Raw genomic sequence first — 19,817 nt, 5'->3', positions numbered from 1 at the left:
TTCAGAGGTAAAATGAATATTATATAGAAATTATCGTTGAATTATAAAGGATGTTAAGAAACATTTGCTCTGGTTCTTTTCATTCTCTCTTTAAGCAGATCAGGTATAATTTTCTTCATTTTATATAAGACCAGAGAAGATGAGGAACTTCCCATGACTGGTAAATAGGAGTGTCAGGACATCAGTCAAGGGACTTGCCATCTATAGTTCCCACATAGTGAATTACTTTTAAGATACAGAATATATTTCATCAGTTAGGAAAATATTGGAATTTCTTCTTGAAAAAGATAATTGAGAAATGAGGAAACCTGGAAATTCTGTTGTCATGTTAATAATTATAGGGTTTTTTAATTTGCACACAGGTTTACTAATGATTTATCAGTTAAATCTTGAGTGAACTTTGCTCTTTGACCCCAGTTCTTCTGCCAGTAACAGCAGGGTCTGTAAGATAACAGCCTTTCCAAAGAGATCCTTTCCCTGTCCTCATTTAGGAGTGCCAGATTGAAGGAAAGGGAAATGTTTTGGAAGAATTTTGGAAAAAACCCAATTTACATGAAACCTCCAATGACAGATATTCCATTCATAGTGAATGGACTCTGAATGAGGGTGTGTGCAGGTGTTGAGACGGAGGGGCAGAGTTGGCAGGTGTGTTGGGGAGAAGAACTGCATGGAAATGAGGCTTAGACATGGTAACCCTTAGACTTTCAGGCAGCACTGATTTTCTTGATAAAAGGTGCAAAGACCTTCAATTTAATTATTAGGATGAACTCTTTGAACAAGGCTCATCTGGAATTACTAGAGTTAATATTTTTTAAAGTCAGTCTGGTAAGACCTGGGGACACAATACTTGCCTCAGCCTTCCCACTAGATTATGATCCCCAGGAGGGCAGAGAGCGTGTTTCTAATGCTTCCTAAATCCTAGCACCGTGCTTGGCACACAAGGCTCATTGTGTTCAACAATGCATATGGTCAAATGACTGACAGGCCACTTAATTGAGGGAGTGTTAAGAGGATGAAAGGTATAATTTGTTAGGAAGACTGAATATTTGAATGTATCAGTTCAGTTCAGTTCAGTTCAGTCGCTCAGTTTCGTCTGACTCTTTGCCACCCCATGAATCGCAGCACGCCAGGCCTCCCTGTCCATCACCTACTCCCGGAGTTCACTCAGACTCACGTCCATTGAGTCAGTGATGCCATCCAGCCATCTCATCCTCTGTCGTCCCCTTCTCCTCCTGCCCCCAATCCCTCCCAGCATCAGAGTCTTTTCCAATGAGTCAACTCTTCACATGCGGTGGCCAAAGTACTGGAGTTTGAAGTGAAGAGGAACTAAAAAGCCCCTTGATGAAAGTGAAAGTGGAGAGTGAAAAAGTTGGCTTAAAGCTCAACATTCAGAAAACGAAGATCATGGCATCCGGTCCCACCACTTTATGGGAACTAGACGGGGAAACAGTGTCAGACTTTATTTTTTTGGACTCCAAAATCACTGCAGATGGTGACTGCAGCCGTGAAATTAAAAGACGCTTACTCCTTGGAAGGAAGGTTATGACCAACCTAGATAGCATATTCAAAAGCAGAGACATTCCTTTGCCAACAAAGGTTCATCTAGTCAAGGCTATGGTTTTTTCTGTGGTCATGTATGGATGTGAGAGTTGGACTGTGAAGAAGGCTGAGTGCCGAAGAATTGATGCTTTTGAACTGTGGTGTTGGAGAAGACTCTTGAGAGTCCCTTGGACTGCAAGGAGATCCAACCAGTCCATTCTGAAGGAGATCAGCCCTGGGATTTCTTTGGAAGGAATGATGCTAAAGCTGAAACTCCAGTACTTTGGCCACCTCATGCGAAGAGTTGACTCATTGGAAAAAACTCTGATGCTGGGAGGGATTGGGGGCAGGAGGAGAAGGGGACGACAGAGGATGAGATGGCTGGATGGCATCACTGACTCAATGGACATGAGTCTGAATGAACTCCGGGAGTTGGTGATGGACAGGGAGGCCTGGAGTGCTGCGATTCATGGGGTCGCAAAGAGTCGGACACAACTGAGCGACTGATCTGATCTGATCTGATCTGATACCTAGTAATATGGCCTCCAAATACATAAAGCAAAAAATGATAGAATTATAAGGAGAAAGAAGAATTTCCATAATCCTACAAGATTTTAACTTATTTACTAAATACCTCATAAAATTATATCTTAAGCAGCACAAAAGATGACTCTCATAAATGCAAAATTCTTAAATAAAATGTTAGCAAACTGAGGCAGCAAAGTTTGCAGAAAATGCATCATGATCAAGTAGAATTCATTCCAAGAATGTGAGGCTAATTTAACATTGAAATGTTTTCTCTAAATAAATTCTGTATAACAATTTGCATATTAACTAACAGAGAAAAGACAATTATATCAATGAAGTGAAGTGAAGTGAAAGTCGCTCAGTTGTGTCCGACTCTTTGCGACCCCATGGACTATACAATTAATGGAATTCTCCAGGCCAGAATACTTGGAGCGGGTAGCCATTCCCTCCTCCAAGGGTTCTTCCCCACCTAGGGGTCAAACCCAGGTCTCCTGCATTGCAGGAGGATTCTTTACCAGCTGAGCCACTAGGTAAGCCTTATGTAGAAAAAAATTTGAGAGCCTTCAGCAGCAATTTAAGATAAAAAAAATATTATTAGCTAACAAGGAATAGAAAGGAGTTTCCTTAACATAGCCAAAAGTATCTGCAAAAATGGGCAGGAAGTGCACTTAATGGTGAACTTTCAGTAGCACTTTCTTTAATGTCAGGATCAAGAAGGAACATCCACTATTCTCTTTCTATTCATTTCTGTACTGTAATCCAGCCCCAAGAAATAGGTTAGGAAAAAGAAATACAATTTTTAAGGGTCAGGAAAGAAGAAAACACTGTTGTTACATTCTGATGATATAATTGTAAAAATGGAAAATGCAAGAAAACCTACAAATTGAAAGAATAATTGGAGTTCTATAAGGTTTCAGGATATAGGATCAGTATAAAAATTCAGTGGTTTCTATATATAAGCAATAAACACTTAGAATAAGATAATTTTTAAAAAGATACCATTTACGAAAGCAGCAAAAGTATTATGGTGCCTAGGAATGAATACAGTAAAACACATGTAGACATTAATGAAGAATAGTGTAAAGCTTTATTAAATACAAAAGTAAATGAAGTGATATTTCATGATCATGATTAAGAAGATGCAGTATTATAAAGATGTGACTTCTCCAAGAATTAACACATAAATTTTACTAACAATAATTTAATTCCTAACAGAAGTGTTTTGGAAAGTTGATAGGCTTAAAATTCATATGATAAACAAATGGCCCAGAATTGCCAGAATAATTTTGAAGAAGATAGGGAGGTGTAGGAATTAATTTACTGGGTAAAAAAGCTGCCTAAAACTAGGCTATAAGAGGGGGACACTGGAGCAGGAATAGATAAGCAGACCACTGGACTGGAAGAGATGCCCAGATGTAGGATTTAAACCTTGTGTAGAGACTCAGAAGATGTCAAAGATGGCATAAAAGCAAATCAGGGGTGAGTTATTCAGATCCGGAATGGATTCATTAGGACAATGAAAATGAAAGCAACAATAACAAATTACTTTATGATCATCAAATTGTCAAAAATTAAATATCTGAAAATACTAGGTGATCATTAAGGAGGGAACTCCTACACTGTTGACTGGGGTAGACATTGGTACAACTGCTTTGGAAAGAAATTTATAGATACTGAGAAAATATTAAGATATGTGTCTCATGCTGCTGCTGCTGCTGCTAAGTCGCTTCAGTCGTGTCCAACTCTGTGTGACCCCATAGACGGCAGCCCATCAGGCTCCCCCATCCCTGGGATTCTCCAGGCAAGAACACTATCATCTAGTAATTTACCTCTAGATGTACATCCTGGAAAAGGTCTTGAAAATACTTAAAATATGAGACGGGTAAGAATGTTCATTACAAGTCACGTATAGTAGTGGAAATGGAAAGTTGATCAACACAGGGATTAACAAATAAATTTTACATATGTACACAACTGCATGCAGCAGAGAGAACTGAGTGAAGTAAGTCGGACAGAGGAGAATCTAAAAGAAGTGATATAAATGAGCTTACTTACAAAACAGAGACTTGTAGAGAACAAACCTACGATTGTCAGAGGGGAAGAATGAGGGGAAGGGATAATTAGGGAGTTTGGGATCACGTGTACATATTGCTATACTTAAAATGGATAACTAACAAGGTCTTACTGTATAGCACAGGAAACTTTGCTTAATGTTATGTGGCAGCCTGAATTGGAGGGGAGTTTGGGGGAGAATGCATTCATTTTTTTGTATGGCTGAGTCCCTTTGCTGTCTGCCTGAAACTGTCATAATATTGTTAATCAGCCATACTCTAATATAAAATAAAAAGTAGGAAAAAAGAACCAATCAATTGAATCTATTTGGATCTCCATAACCCAATGCTGAATGAAAAAAATCAAAGTGCATGATGATATGTGTTATTATGTCTGTAAAATTCATAAACACCAGAGTAACTGTACATGTTGTTTATAGATACATATGTATGAAGTAAAGGCATTTTTTAAATGGCCAGAAAGGATATACAACTGCAGGATTATGGTTACCACTGGAGAAGTAAGATAGAGAATTTGGTTATTGAGGGATGTCATTTTCTGCATCCATTGTATTTCATTTATTAAAAAGAAAATGTCTGGTAAAGAGGTAATATTTGTGAAATTTGGGTGTTGGTAAGTGGAGATCTTTGTTATATCATCCTCTATAATTTTCATGTGTATGGCATATTTGGTGCAAAAGACAAAAGATTATAAATGGAAGGGTCAATCGCAGCTGGAGTTTTAAGTGAAGACATGGGATAGAAAGAAGTAAACAAAAGAAAATGTGTATCATTGGCATTGAGATTTGTGGCTTAAGCCTCACTTGGGAGAGCAGGTTTATTAGATTTGGAACCCCTCATCTTCATTGGTCTTGGTTGTTCCCAGAAGGCCCAAGGAATTTCTGAGTGCTTCCAAACATGTTTGCATTTTTAAAGCTCAAGTCTGGCAAATGGCTAAAGACTCGGGAACTTGAGGGCAGTGGAAAGAGAAGATGTAGAATTTAGCTGGGTTGGAAGCAAGATGTCAGTTTTGATTTAAAATTAATAGGAAAATAAAATCAGGGAATATGTTGAAAGAGGAGCTCAAGAATGCATGCCTGGAAAAAAAGCATTGGATGAGTGTTCTAAGCCAAATATTTCAGTATGTGTCTGCATTTTTGATTTCCAGAGAGGCTTAGATTGCTGTTATTTTTCCTTCTTTAAAAAATATGTCCTGATAAAGTTTTTTTGAAACAAATAAAAAACCTCCCAAACTTATATTGTTCATTAAATGTTTCACATACATAGTAAAAGACCCACCAAAAATCATGGCTTAGGAAGAAATTTATTGATTCAATTTAAATTAAGCATTGCTACCATTGCAAAAGCAGTTGCTCTGAAAAAGTATTGAAAAATGTATCATGAGATTACATAGTTCAGTAACAATATCAATATTGATCACTTGAAGCAAAACTACTGCCAAATGTCATTGAAATTCATTTCATTAATTTTTAATAATTTATGGAGCAAATGTGTATCACCTTAAAAATGTACCTGTGACATTTACAAATTCTTTCAAACACATTTATAAATACAGTAATAAAAATTCCTGAGCTCCCTTAGCTTATACCAGTGTTCCCCCAACTGACAACCTAAGTGGTATTTGACTAACATCCTCTAGATTTACTTAAAAAATATTTTATCACATTCATAAAAGTACCTGTGTTTCAAGTTCATTGGTAAGTATAAGTTTTAGTGTGAACCTGATCATAAGACAAAATTGCTTAATACTTGTATAGGCAGCAGGAGTAGGTGAGGTTATGGGCAAAAGAATTCCAATTTAAGTGTCAAGACCTCCAATGTAGACTATGCTTTACAATATCAAGATGGGTTTAATCTCATCTGTACTCTTCAGAAGGATAAAACTGTGAGAATCTGCTTCCCTAACGGGTAAGGTCCTATTGGAGGTTTTTCAATAACCCCATTTCCTATGTGCTGTGCTGTGCTTAGTTGCTCGGTCATGTCCAACCCTTTGTGACCCAGGGACTGTAGCCTGCCAAGCAACTCTGTCCATGGGGATTCTCCAGGCAAGAATACTGGAGTGGGTTGCCATGCCCTCCTTCAGGGGATCTTTCCAACCGAGGGGTTGAACCCAGGTCTCCCATATTGCAGGTGGATTGTTTATTGTCTGAGTCACGGGGAAGCCCAAGAATACTAGAGTGGGTAGCCTATCCCTTCTCCAGGGGATCTTCCCGAACCAGGAATTGAACCGGGGTCTCCTGCATTGCAGGCAGATTCTTAACCAGCTGAGCTACCAGGGAAGCCCCCATTTCCTATAATCCTGCCCTATCTTCCAACCCCAAGACATCAAGATTTCTGCTAAATAGGTATTATATCTCACAGGCCCTCAAAATAGGGGAGATTTAGAATATGTAGAAGTTGATTAGTCAGTTGTAGAGTTTGGTGGGGTTAAGGTTTCAGATATGGTTCTGGAAAGATGTGGCAACATATAATTTCTGTTTCCTTTTAGGAAAGCATGTCATTTTGGAAAATTAGCTACACAGTACTTCTCCAACTCATCATTATTATATGAATGCTGTGTCTGGTGACTGACACTCCAATTTTTCCAGCTTCAAAGTAAATGTGTGTCCAATAATTAAAAGCAGATGGCACCAGTGTAAGTATGGGGGAGTCAGTCTTTGACAGAAGCCAAGTTTTAGGGGATGATATTCATGTAAGAAATTTCTTATTCCCTGGTAAGACATGGCATTAGAGAATTTAGGAGTCAGAGAAGAATTTGTAAAGCAAACCTCACACCATCCCATAATTCTGCAACACAAGTATGAGCAGTAGGTAAAGATTTCTAAATCTAGACCCATTAAAAGATTAGCATTTTACACTTAATCCAATGAATTTGGTCAGAAGAGATGTTGTTAGTAATATGGATGAATCATACTGTTCAAAAGCATTCCATTTTTCAAATGGCTTGATTTTTCCTTTATTTTATAATACTTAAATGAGCTTTTCTGATCTATCCCTGGGTTCTTGGTTCCATCTCATTTTATTTTTATTTTTAGCAGCTTCTTGTGTGAGGGATGGGGGTGAAGGAAGGAAATTATACTTTGCAATCATACAGAAGGGTGAAGAGAAAGGAGGAAAATTGTTTTGGTCTAATTTATATAAATAGTTTCTGGATTACAAATCCTTTTGCAGCAAAAATCCATCAAGAAAATTGTTTCAGCCAGGCATGTGTTATTTTTTTCATTTACATATCAAATAAAAATAAATAGAGGAAGGGGAGGCAAGGAGAATAAACATTTATTGAGCCAGGCACTGAGCTGGGAATTTTCAATAATATGAGTAGAAATATAATGATAATATTATACTGGGATGATTTTGTTTGGCAAGCATTGTTTTTGGTGTGAAGTAAAAAATGAAGAAGTCTGGTAATAGCAGTTAGCAGCATCTCCCATGCTCTTGATATGGATTTAGCTATCCACAGCGTCCTCTCAAAATGGAAAGAGACAAATTAATAAATCCAAGGGCAACAGAAAGCACAATGTGCAATAACTAAAGATTTACAGAACTAAAGATGCAAGATAAATCAGATGAATACAGTCTTCTATAATTTTTTAAGACTAAAAAAAATAGGCATTGTAACTAGTTCATGTAGAAATGAATTTTTAAAATCAAAACAAGGTTATTTCTGATATATGCCTGATTTTTCCCATACCATAATATCTTTGATGGTTAAAATCGGATAAGGAAAAAATTTATTTCTAGGGGCTTTAGGGAAATCAAATTGTGAGAAATATGCCCCTCATGGCTTTGGGTAACCACGTTGTGGTGACTCCTGGTTAGGGAAAAATCTGCATCTATAATTTTGTTGGTTTTTCACCTGGTGACTTACTATGTATTCTTTCTGGCCCTTATTCATCAGCCAGTTTTTATAGAATGTAAAAATGGTTATTGAGAAAACCTAGCATAAACTTACAAACTGATTAATTTAGGAGGTGTATCTTCACGTAAAAAAACAAAATAAGATCCCAGAAACTTGTAACAATCACTTCTAATTTCCTATGCAATATTTAAGAATTTTGTTTGGCATTTTTTAGGAAAAGAGAAAAAGCAGAGGTAGTGGTAGGTTTGAATGTATGGAACCTTTGGCTGTCCCTTAGCCTTCACTTCAATATGGCTTTACAGAAGACACAGATCCCTAACAGCCAATTCTAGGTTGCTTTGGTTTCTGCATGAGACATGAAAATTGTTTGAAATGACTGATCAAGCAGAAAAGCAAGCCTAATTATGCAAAAAACACCCCAGAAGTATCAGAGGTCACATGAAGCAAAGTCGAGGGGTTGACTTGACTTTTAAACAATTGTTGGATTGTACTTTAAACACTTAACCCCAGATCAGCTGTACAATGGCAACTCATACTACTTGTAGACAAAGATTAAGAAAAAAAATTAGCACATTCACGGTTTCAACAGAAAGATATGATTACATATTTTTTTCAGTCTTGTTTTCCAGATATAGAAACAATCACATTGAAATATATATGGATAGATTCTAACTCATGAAATAATTATTTTCCTTTGTAGTATACAGTTAGTTTCACAATAGGAGGATTATATATCTCAATGTGTCATACAGTTTTTGAACCACATAAAGCAATATAATATAAAATCATATAACAGTTAAAGTCAGGATTATCACATGGCAAATACATAACTATGCCACTGAAAATAGTCAAAGTGGAAAATGTGACATCATTTCTAAGCAATAAGCAGCTTCGAAAGAAGGACATTAGGATAAGAAGGGAAATGATTACTTTTAAAACTTCAAAATCATTTTATCAGGAATTTCATAAAACAAACTGTTGTTTAGGAGACTCTTTGCCATACAATTTTTCAATTTCAAGTAGTATAACAAGATTTCCCCACCTACTTAGGATATGTGAAATTTGCATGGAAAACTCAGATTGGATTATGAAATGTATGCAGGTGAAGTGTGCGTTGACCATAATATGAAACTACTGGTTTTTATATTACTACTTAAGTAGCTAAAGTTTTTAGAGTTGTTTTTTTCTTTTTATCAGCAGCAGGTAAAAAGTTAACTACCAGACTATGGTTAAAGGTCTCTCTTTTCATTGACCACAACCACATAAACAGTGTATGTTTTCCCACTTTACATATCTCAGTGCTTCCTGACATGAAATTGGAGCGTAAATCAAAGGAATCAAGGTGGACAAAACAGTTGTGGGCATATGCACATCTCTTAGCCATAAACTCAGAACACTGAACAGAGTCACTACGTCCAAAAAAATCAGAGTTTAGCAGGTTACTTTCGGCATTCTGTGTAATCCTGAGAAGCCCAGACATTTAGAAACATCCTATTTTTCTTTCTTTTTAAAAAATATTTTATATTTATTTATTTATTTAATTTGGCTGTGCCAGGTCTTAGCTGTGCCATGCGGGATTTCCAAGTGGGATCTTAGTTCCGTGACCAGGGGTGGAACCTGGGCCCCCTGCATTGGAAGTGTGATGTCCCAGCCACTGGACCACCAGGAAGGTCCCCCACACTCTATTTTTCTATCTGTTTCCTTTTATGGAAATAGGTAACTATGTGAAGGTCTCAGAGCCAAAATCATCTTGAAATACATAAATCTAGCGAGAGAACTATTTGATTTGCAGATGATATGTATACTGGTCATGAAATACATCCAGGCCATAACTATAAATAGAATTTCTGGTTAGATTAAAACTCTTGAGCGATCATTTTGCATTTTTAAGTTTCTGCTTAAAACCTCCACAAGAGTCTTCATTGTAGCTTGGATTTATTAATGGCCTTTGAACACATGAATGAATGGATGAGTTGAGCTAGAATCTCTAAGCCTGTGGCTCCGTAAATAAGATAAGTTGTGACCTTTAACTTGGGCCTTGATATCTATGTGGCCAATTTATTGTTTGACTCAGGCCAAAGTCATTGTTTATGAATAATTTAGTTTCTTGCAAATCCTATGGTTGCTACTGTACATAATGAACTCTCAGGAGAAATGGAGGCCCTAAGTGAGAGCATTAAAAGCCTACAAGGTGGACAGCTAAGAAGAAGAGGAGGAGCCAAGGATGTTAAATGAAATCGATGGGACTTGCAGGAGTAGACCTGTTTTTCTCTTCAGCATTGTTACAGCCACAGTGTCCACTGCTTCAGGCTAAGGGATCATCAGCAGGGTTTTCCTGCGGTGTCCCTGGGCCATTTACCGAAACCCTGGATTTTACTCAGATCTTGCGCATCAAAGACTGTTAGAGCCGGAAGGGGTCTTAGAAACATCTTAGGCCAAGCCACTCATTTAACAGATGAGGGAACCAGAGATTAGCTTTTAAAGGACTTGCTAAGATCACACAGCCTGTTTACTGGCAGCTGGAAATTGAGTGCTCAGCCCACTACCCTAGCAACTATGTTAATGATGCATGGGCTGAAAAGGCAGAAAAAGAAATTGGTTCACTAGAGGCTTTCAACAATGACAAATCTACATCAGCAATCCTGCGGACCATAATCCAGAGGCTTTTATGTCTTTCTGCATGTGTGCCAAGTTCCATGGTACACGCGTTGCCCTTTTCAGGCCCTGGCATGCAATTCAAAGCCATTTGAAAGTGCATTAATGTGTTTTTAAACTGAGGGTCTCAAGTAACAGGGTGGCAGACTTATTCCAAAATCTTAGCCAGAGTCAATTTCTTATCAAAATAAGTTACAGTATTCACATCAGCTGTGTGCTAATTCAACTAAACAATAAAAGTCCACTCAGCGGTTGCTGATTGGACCTTAGACCATTTAATGATTCCCTTTCTGGCTTTTTCATTCATTTACTTAAAATGTAAAATTTACTGTCTAAACAATACACTTTTCTTGTGAAAAGAAAACTTCAAAAAAAAAAAAAAAAGGCACTTTGTAAAATGTGTACAACTCTGATTCTTTCATGTCTACTCTAAAGAGATAACAAAATTACACCTGGCTGGATCACGTCTTTCTGAAAGTGATGGGCAGCGGCAGGCAGCCTGGAGAAAGTTGGGGGACAGACCTTCCCCAGCTAAGCTGCACGCTGGAGCTCAGGTGCCTCTGCTTGCTCATCAGATTCCCCCTTTCAGTTGGGTCACTATAGGACAGAGTCATACTCCTTCATCTTGTACAGATGGCAAGGGATTGACCAACTTTGGACCAAACCAGTTGGGATTGGCCTTAGGCACTTAGGAGAATGGAGAGTCAGTTGCATGTCAGTGACGTGACTGATTATGACTTGTGCTCATCTGAGGTGCCTTGTACCCATTTGCTAAAACTGACTAGAGAAGATTTTGCACTTTGAGTTATAAGCTTCCATAAATCACCCACTGGCTATCCTATTTCCATGTGCTTTGTAGCTTGAAGTGTTTATTTATAAAAATATGACTTTTTATAAATCAGAGCTCGAGGCTTTTAACACCAACTGTGCAGTGGTGGTTCATAATCCGTAAGAAGACAACAACAACAACGACAAAAGGGCAAACCAGAATCAGCAGCCTAGTATAAGAGAAGCATTTTGTCCCTAAAAACCAGAGCCTCTTTCAGTGTCTTTTAAAAAAAATCTCTGCTTCCCTCTATACACATATTTGCACATCACTTTAGACTATGATTCTATACCTATGTAATTTGTAAAATGCATGTACAATATGTTAAGATTAGTTGGCATTGATTTAAACCTGTGGCCGACTCATGTTGATGTGTGGCAGAGGCCAACACAATATTGTAGAGCAACTGTCCTCCAACTAAAAAAAAAGAAAAAGTGAAACAAAATGAGCACATCACTGAAGAGGACGTGTGTCTATGATGAAGGGCAATTATTTGTTAGCTTAATTATGATACAAGGCATCGGTTAATCATCTTTGCTGGACACTATTGAGTGAATCATGGAATTAAGGATTCAGTTTAAAAGGACATTATAGATTATTCAGCCTAGCATTTCATTCAGAGCAAACTGAGACCCAGAGAAGGCAGTTGAGCTAAGCTAACATAATTAGCACTAGAAGCTGGGTCTCCTGACCCTTAATCTGCATACTTCCACTTGACTCGAGGACTTCTTGATAGAAAATAGACTAGACTATGAAAAAAAAACCCCGCAATTCATTAAAGAGTGCTAAGTGACCAAGAATTATAGCCCTGGCTTTAGTTAGTGATTGACAGTAATCTACTTACTAATTGATGTTTTTTTAAGAATTCAGTTTGAGTCTTCAGCCATGAAAGTTTTTTTATACATGCCAAATCATACATCAAAATACTATTTTTGAATCCTCGTACTATCAGAGTGGTTCATACACACCTTGGAGGAGATGGGACTATTCTGAGAAAGATTTGGTCTGTGCTGGCTTTGAAGGGCCGAGTCTTTGGTCAGTGCTTCTCAAGGTGGGGTATACTCCTTGACCCTCTTAGAAGTTGTATGTGCTTTTGCAGATCATTCTCGTCCATTATGTGAATCCCAAACCACTAATAGATTTTAAAAGTGATACCTTTTTATGACAATACTGTTCACTGCAAGTCAAACAGACTCAACCTGTACTTTCCGGGAAAGAACTACTCCAGGCATTACAATCAGCTTTAGTGGAAATGATCTGCTAGGGCAATGCTTCTCAAACTTCACTGTGAACTTGAATCATCTGGGGATCTTAGCAAAATGCAGATTCAGGTGGATGGGGGTGGCGAGGGCAGAGATTCTGCATTTCCAAGCAGTGCCCATAGATGCAGCTGTGGCTGGTCCTCAGACTGTATTTTGAGTAGCAAGGATCTAGGGGACTGAATAAACTTGGACAATCTTCCCCAACAGCTCCCTCACTCTTAACCAGTTGTGTGTGTATTGGGTGAATAGAGCCTCAGATATGTTACCTTTGCATTTCTGGGAGCTCTGACAGTGTGTTCACTTTCACACATCAGCCAACCTCTGAGTCCCGTTCCTGTCAACATGGACTTATTGGGCTGGAATATTTAACTCACAGAGGGAGCTCAGATTCTTTGTGTTCCAGCTTAAGAAGTGAGCACACAAATGGATTTGCCCAAGATTGCTCAGAAAAACAAAACAAAAACCCTCTCTCTAAGGCAGTATGTTAAATGTTTCCACTCTCCTTCTTCATCTGTATAAATTTTCACCCAGAGAAGTGAAAATTTCATCTTTATGAATTTTTACCCAGAGAAGGGAAAATTTCACAGAGAAGTGAAAATTTTCACCCCAAGGGCAGAACCCCCAGAGTGGCCCTAAATTACAAAAGAAGTAATTTTCCGTTTGTGGAGAGTCCTAAAACTCTAGTTTCTTGATTGCTATTTAAAGTATCCGGGAGATAAAAAGAATCAGAAAAACTGTACTACACTGTGCTGGAAATTGAATTTTGTCATCCACTTCCTATTCCTCAGTGGGCTTTGGCTTGGTATGGCATTTTATTCCACAAACAGGGACTGTATATATCGCCGAGTACTGAAAATACTCATTATAACCTCATATAAACACTGTACCTGCTGAATACGTAAACAAGCTGTACTGGGAAGATAGAAAATAGTCTTTTATTTACTTAAGTGATAGAAAAATAGTCTTCAAAAATACATTGTTAAACTTATGGGTTTATATTAAAGTAGAATTTGTATATACAGTAAGGCAGTACTTCCATGAGCATCCTGCTATGATTATATTTTATTCTTTTTAAATTTTTTTTATTTTTTGTCTTTCTATGTCTGGTTTATTTCACTTATCATAATATGATTATATTTTAAATTAAAGTTATCTTTTGGGACTTTTTTTTTTTCACTAACAGAAGACAAGGGTGTGTAATAAATTATCTATCATGCTCAAATGAAAGAGGAAAACATTTTAGAAGGATTCACCACATGAAACTCATTTGCCTCCTGTGTAAGAAAATTTCACTTTCTAAAACCCTATTTTCTAGAAGTTTCAGAATGAAATACAATTTAGGGGTAAAATCCATGCTTAATAAATTCAAACTATTAAAAAAAAATGGAGGCATCCTGTTTACTTGCATATTGGCCATGTGTCATTTTAAGGTAATAGGAATGGATGGAAACAATTTGTTAGGTGTTCTAGAATGAAACTTTTTAAGTGCATTGTATTTGGTTAATCCTAATAAAATGAAAGAGGAGTGCAAAGGTTAAGCAACTGGTCTTCAAAGTGGTTTTCATGGCATTTCTCTCCTATCTACCATCTTCCCATGGTAAACAATTTTGACTGACTTATACCCCTCTGTCACATACGAAACCATGAAGGCCTTTTCCAGATTATATACCTATTGGCACTGTCTCTTAAGAATACTAGGCAATGTGCTTTTATATCTTTGAACATATAATCTGACAACTAATAGCAAAAAAGTAAATCTACAAATCACACAAGATGGAACGATTTGTTCTGGAATCAGCTGTTGGACAAAGAGGCAACTGGTTGAAAATAGAGAATTAAGAGTGAACTGGGAGTTGGGTAGTGTCATTCTAACCCTGTTCTTGAGCCCTCTCTGGTAGAGTGCATTTCACGTACTCTGTAGTGTTCCCTGAAGGAAAATCACAATTGAACCCATCCTTCCATAACTCTCACTGCAAGAGTGCATAAAACCTGCGGGACCCAGTCCCCAGCCCAACTGGAGTCTGCAGTTGCCTGGGGTTGTGGGGGAGATAGCCAGGTCGGCCTTGGCTGGATTCTATGGCAGGGCTGGCGGGGCCTTCTTGGCTGGTTCTTCTAACAGAGTCAGGTTTTGCGCTTGCGGATCCGGCACCAATACCAGGATGTTGCTATCTGTCACCCGGGACACCTTTGAGTACTCCTTGCTGGCTTCAGGGGCGCCAAACTTCTCGTTTTGTTTTGGGAACAGAGCCAGCACTCCATCTTGGCTGACCTTGTGGATCTCCACGTATTCCAAGGGTTTAGCAGAGATCAAGGGGGTTTTGTCTTGGGGTCGTGGCCACACCGTGTCTTGGTCAGGCTTGGAACTGCAGCCTTCTGACTCCCTCTGCTTGGTTGCCTTTCCTTCCCTGCCAGTTTCAATGGTTTTTGAGGCTTTTAAAGCATGTTGGTCTGTTTGGTCCAGCGAAGTGGCTGTGGTGCCTGCCATGCCCAGGGCCAGCTCACACACGTCAGCAATGTTGTGGTAAGAATATCTGGGGCTGTATAGGCTGGGGGGCTGCGGGAAAGGCCATGTGGAAGATTTGGGTCCATTGGCCAGAAAATAGGGGATTTTGCCTTCCCCGCTTGTGCTCTGAGGGGCCTGGAGACATGTAAGGTTTGTTTCGGGATTCTCCAGCTTCTCAGGGCCCTCGGGAGTATGGAACTTGGAGGGATGGGCCTGAGGTTCATCACACTTTTCAGACAAGAGCGAAGGGCTGTCGCAGCTGCCCCGGCCAGAGTCACTGTCAAGATCCAGGTGCATGGGCTTCACGCCTTGCTCCGTGTGTTCTTTGGAGGGGCGTGGCATCAGCTGCTGGTCCTCACAGTCATCTACCTCTATGAACTCCATCAGCAAGTCCTCGCAGTCAGAAGTGGGGGGGAAGTCTTGGCTTTCCAGAGCTCGCAGAAGTTCTTCGGACTTGCCCTTCTATTAAAACATAGACACAAGGCGAGAAGGCTGTGATATCTGCAATCAAAGTGAACGCCATCAGAATAAATTCCCTGGGGCTGACTTTTCACAATCTTGTGCTTTTGGCCTCACAGTGGCTGATGTCAAGTGACATAATGAGTAAGTAACTGCTTTTATATACCTCCATGTTAAGCTGAAGGTCAAATCGAAACTATTAATATGTACTTCAACCTGCAGAGAAATGTAAAATGTTCTAACCCCTCTTTTCATTCGGAACACTTAAATTTAATTCCCACTTGAATCTGTCTAAATGGGCTCTGGCAAATACCAGCTCCCTTGTACTGAGCCAGTGTTAGCTGAGCACTCAAACTGAGCAAAAATTGCAGTAAGATATTCTGTTACTATGGCCTTATGTAGAGAATATTCAAGTGAGAGCTTACATCAAAGTCTGATGGAGGAGGGGCTGGTGGAAGGTCACTCTTTTGTATTCATCAAATATTCACCCACTTTCTCAACTGATTATTTGTATAAAATGTTTATGACAGGGCTTATGAACAGATTTGATAAACCTAACAAGCATTGCTGGAGAAGGCAATGGCACTCCACTCCAGTACTCTTGCCTGGAGAATCCCATAGATGGAGGAGCCTGGTGGGCTTCAGTCCATGGGGTCGCTAAGAGTCGGACACAACTGAGCGACTTCACTTTCACTTTTCACTTTCATACATTGGAGAAGGCAATGGCAACCCACTCCAGTGTTCTTGCCTGGAGAATCCCAGGGACGGGGGAGCCTGGTGGGCTGCCGTCTATGGGGTAGCACAGAGTCGGACACGACTGAAGCAACTTAGCAGCAGCTAAGCGACAAGCATTGCTATGTGTGCTGATGTTTTCTTGGCTTTCTTTCATTGCCCTCTGACACTTCCTGACAGTAATTACCCTCATGCCTCTCACATCTTTCTGTGAGCACCCCTGCTGAAGGGGAGGGACAACAAGCCATGGATGGCCAAGCTTAGCCAGACTGCACTGATGGGGATGGTGTGCGCATGTGTAAAGATGACAGTTACACAGGGGCAAGTCACAATACAGTTTCCACCCTGGCACTTACCTCCAGCAGATGAACATCAAATCCTTTTATTTTTGGCCCTGGAACTGGTGGGAGGATGCAGGTCACCATGCTATAAAATGATTCGTGAGATAAGATAAATGGTACATGTTATCACTTTGTAACTTTTGAAAGATTAGCCTTATTTCCAAATGGCTGCTACATGGACTATGGTAGGTAGAAGTTAGGAGTTCTGAGGCTACTAAATGAAACCACTAAATCAGTAGTGACAACAATGAATAAACTATAGAGTGTTAAGTGTTCAACAAAGAGTAGTGTCTGACTCCTTGCGACTCTATGGACTGTAGCCTGCCAGGCTCTTCTGTTCATGGAATTCTCCAGGGAAGAATACTGGAGTGGGTAGCCACTTCCTTCTCCAGGGGATCTTCCCAATTGTGGGACTGAAGCTGGGTCTCCTGCATTGCAGGCAGATTCTTTACCATCTGAGCCATAAAGGCCAACATTAAAATGAACTCTGGCTAGTTAACTCTGACTGATTCTGAAATGACTAGTGGATTGTTTGCTACTCTTGCCAGATTTTTACTATTTCACAACTGTCAGCCTCCATTTGATGGAAAGAACATCAGCTTAAAATGAGTCTATTCTACTTTTGCTAGCACTGATAAAAGCTTTTTCATGGTGAACACACTGCCACTAATGGCTAAAACGAGGTGCTTGAATTATCTGTAGGTTTTCATCATTTCTGTATTGTCTTTTTTGGCCATTATCCCTGACAACCATGACTGAGAGAAGGGTAGAGTGAAATACCTATAGCCCTTCAAAGCCACTGCCCAGACCATAATCAAACAGATGACAGCAGAAAGGATGGCCACAAAGATCCACATGCTTGTGTCCTTCACTGGGAAGTCTAAAAACAAACAGCCAGAAAGCTTTGATCACACACAGCATTGTTTAAAACAAACAAAGAAATGAGACTTTTGAACATAAGTCCCCTGCCCCTCTATACCTTTTTTGATTTGAACAGCAATCCAAACAGAGTAGCGTTAATGATGGATTTACTTTTTTCCCAATATTATTAAATTTTAATATGCAGCATATGTTTTACAGTACTCTAAACATTTCAAAGTGCTTTAAAATATCATTTTAGGTGATACTTACAGAGGAAATCCATGAGGACATGGTCAGTTACAGTAAAAATAACAACAAGCTAACGTTTATTAAGTTCCTAGTAAAAGCCATATGATGTTAAGCTCTTTACATACATTGCTTTACATACATTGCTGTATGTAAAGATGAGGAACTGAGACTCAAGGAGTGGTGTATTCAGAGGCAGGTAGCCATAAAGTTGCCATCTGGGATTTGAACCCAGGCCGTCTGCTTCTAGACCCTGTGCTTTTATTTAGTAAGAGCTAGGACTGGATGCACAGTCTTATGGCCTGTAGTTCAGTGCTATGTTCCCTATGCCAGCGCAAACCCTGATATTTTGGTCAGGCCAGTAGTCACAAGAGCTAGGCTTTGCCATGTGGTTCTGGGCAAGACTTCTAACTCCACTGAGCTCCAGTTTCCTCTCTTTCAGTTGCTAATGGAAATTCTATTCTTTCTGAATACCTGAGATGTTTGGGAGGACCAAACAAGGTAAAGACTTTGTAAAGTACTGTAGAAATGCAAGATGAATCATTCCTTTGTAGAAAACCAGCCACTACGTTTAATGGCACTTGAAGAACTGGATGCCTTCTACATACTGTTCCTTGAATGAGATCAACATGTAATTGTCATCAAGGACTGAAAATCAGTACATGCCTTTCAGGTGGGATCAGTTCAGTTCAGTTCAGTTCAGTCACTCAGTCGTGTCCAACTCTTTGCGACCCCATGAATTGCAGCACGCCAGGCTCCCTGTCCATTACCAATTCCCGGAGTTCAGTCAAACTCAAGTCCATCGAGTCAGTGATGCCATCCAGCCATCTCATCCTCTGTCGTCCCCTTCTCCTCCTGCCCCCAATCCCTCCCAGCATCAGAGTCTTTTCCAGTAAGTCAACTCTTCGCATGAGGTGGCCAAAGTACTGGAGTTTCAGCTTTAGCATCATTCCTTCCAAAGAACACCCAGGGCTGATCTCCTTCAGAATGGACTGGTTGGATCTCCTTGCAGTCAGGTGGGATAGCACCTTGCAAATTCTAGGTGATAACCTTGAATGATAGGGATTGGGCAGATGTGGAGGGCAGAATAATTGACCATCAAGCCCTTGGAGACGCTCCAAGCTCATGTCTGCAGATATATCCTATCCTATTAATAGAAACTGATCCTCACTCACAGTGGCCTAGGGAAAGATGCTATACTTTCAGATGTCTCTGTATTGAGTGGAGAGATGATAAATCCACCTCTACTCATTCTTCTGCTTAAGACTCAAAATAGTTTTTCTGTTAGTAGTTACAACATACAAGTTTACTAAACCCATTCTGTTTAAAAATATTTAGCAATAAAACAATGGCAGATTTCAGGCAGAATCCCCTCTTCCTTGGGGAATCTCAAGACACTTACCATTAGGTATCTGGATGGAGCTCTCTGGGCTCCACTCACTCCAGTATCCATGGTCTGGCTTGCAGCGAATCTGCACAAGGTATTTTTGTCCTGGATATAAGTTGAAAATCTTAAGCTGAGTTTGCTTCGGAGTAAAATGAGTCTAGGGAGGGCCAAGGAAAACAGAAGTCACTCTGACTTGTGTTATAAGGAAACTTTTCCTTTAGGAGATACACTAGCAGAGAAGCCAGTATGTAGGTCACACTACATACCCTGTTCACACCATTTCACCCTCTCTGCCCATCCCTTCCTCCTGTTAAACACTGCTCACACAAAAAACAACAGGTTTTCTACTTCTCCATTTGGAACACTATTTCAGAAAGACAAATATACTGCTCCCTACATCTTACCTTCTGAATTCTACAATATAGAAGGTGACTACTTAACAAAATTGGAAATTTGTTATTTTCCAAACCTAATAAAATAATTGACTTAAGGATTATTCATGGGTGTGAAGCCCCTAGGTGAAAGAGAACTGGGCATTTACGAACAC

At 39.5% G+C, this 19,817-nt stretch overlaps 1 protein-coding gene across 4 annotated transcripts in view; it reads right to left on the bottom strand.

Annotated features, from left to right (window-relative positions):
• Positions 1-5,423: 5,423 nt before the first annotated feature.
• Positions 5,424-19,817, bottom strand: part of PRLR (prolactin receptor) — a 193,854-nt gene continuing 179,460 nt past the window's right edge. For 3 of the 4 annotated variants that reach the window (XM_027519925.1, XM_027519927.1, XM_027519924.1), the window contains 4 exons: positions 19,286-19,427; positions 17,557-17,656; positions 16,792-16,861; positions 5,424-15,706 (listed from right to left, as the gene is read on the bottom strand). In XM_027519925.1, the coding sequence (XP_027375726.1) occupies positions 14,816-15,706; positions 16,792-16,861; positions 17,557-17,656; positions 19,286-19,427 (1,203 nt within the window). In that variant the 3' untranslated portion in view covers positions 5,424-14,815. Of the gene's footprint in view, positions 15,746-16,791; positions 16,862-17,556; positions 17,657-19,285; positions 19,428-19,817 lie in introns of all 4 variants that reach the window. The other variant, XM_027519928.1, reaches the window with a different exon arrangement.

This window comes from Bos indicus x Bos taurus, chromosome 20 (genome assembly GCF_003369695.1).
Source record: "Bos indicus x Bos taurus breed Angus x Brahman F1 hybrid chromosome 20, Bos_hybrid_MaternalHap_v2.0, whole genome shotgun sequence".
NCBI classification, from domain to species: Eukaryota; Metazoa; Chordata; class Mammalia; order Artiodactyla; family Bovidae; genus Bos; species Bos indicus x Bos taurus.
This window is presented reverse-complemented; position numbering and strand designations above follow the sequence as displayed.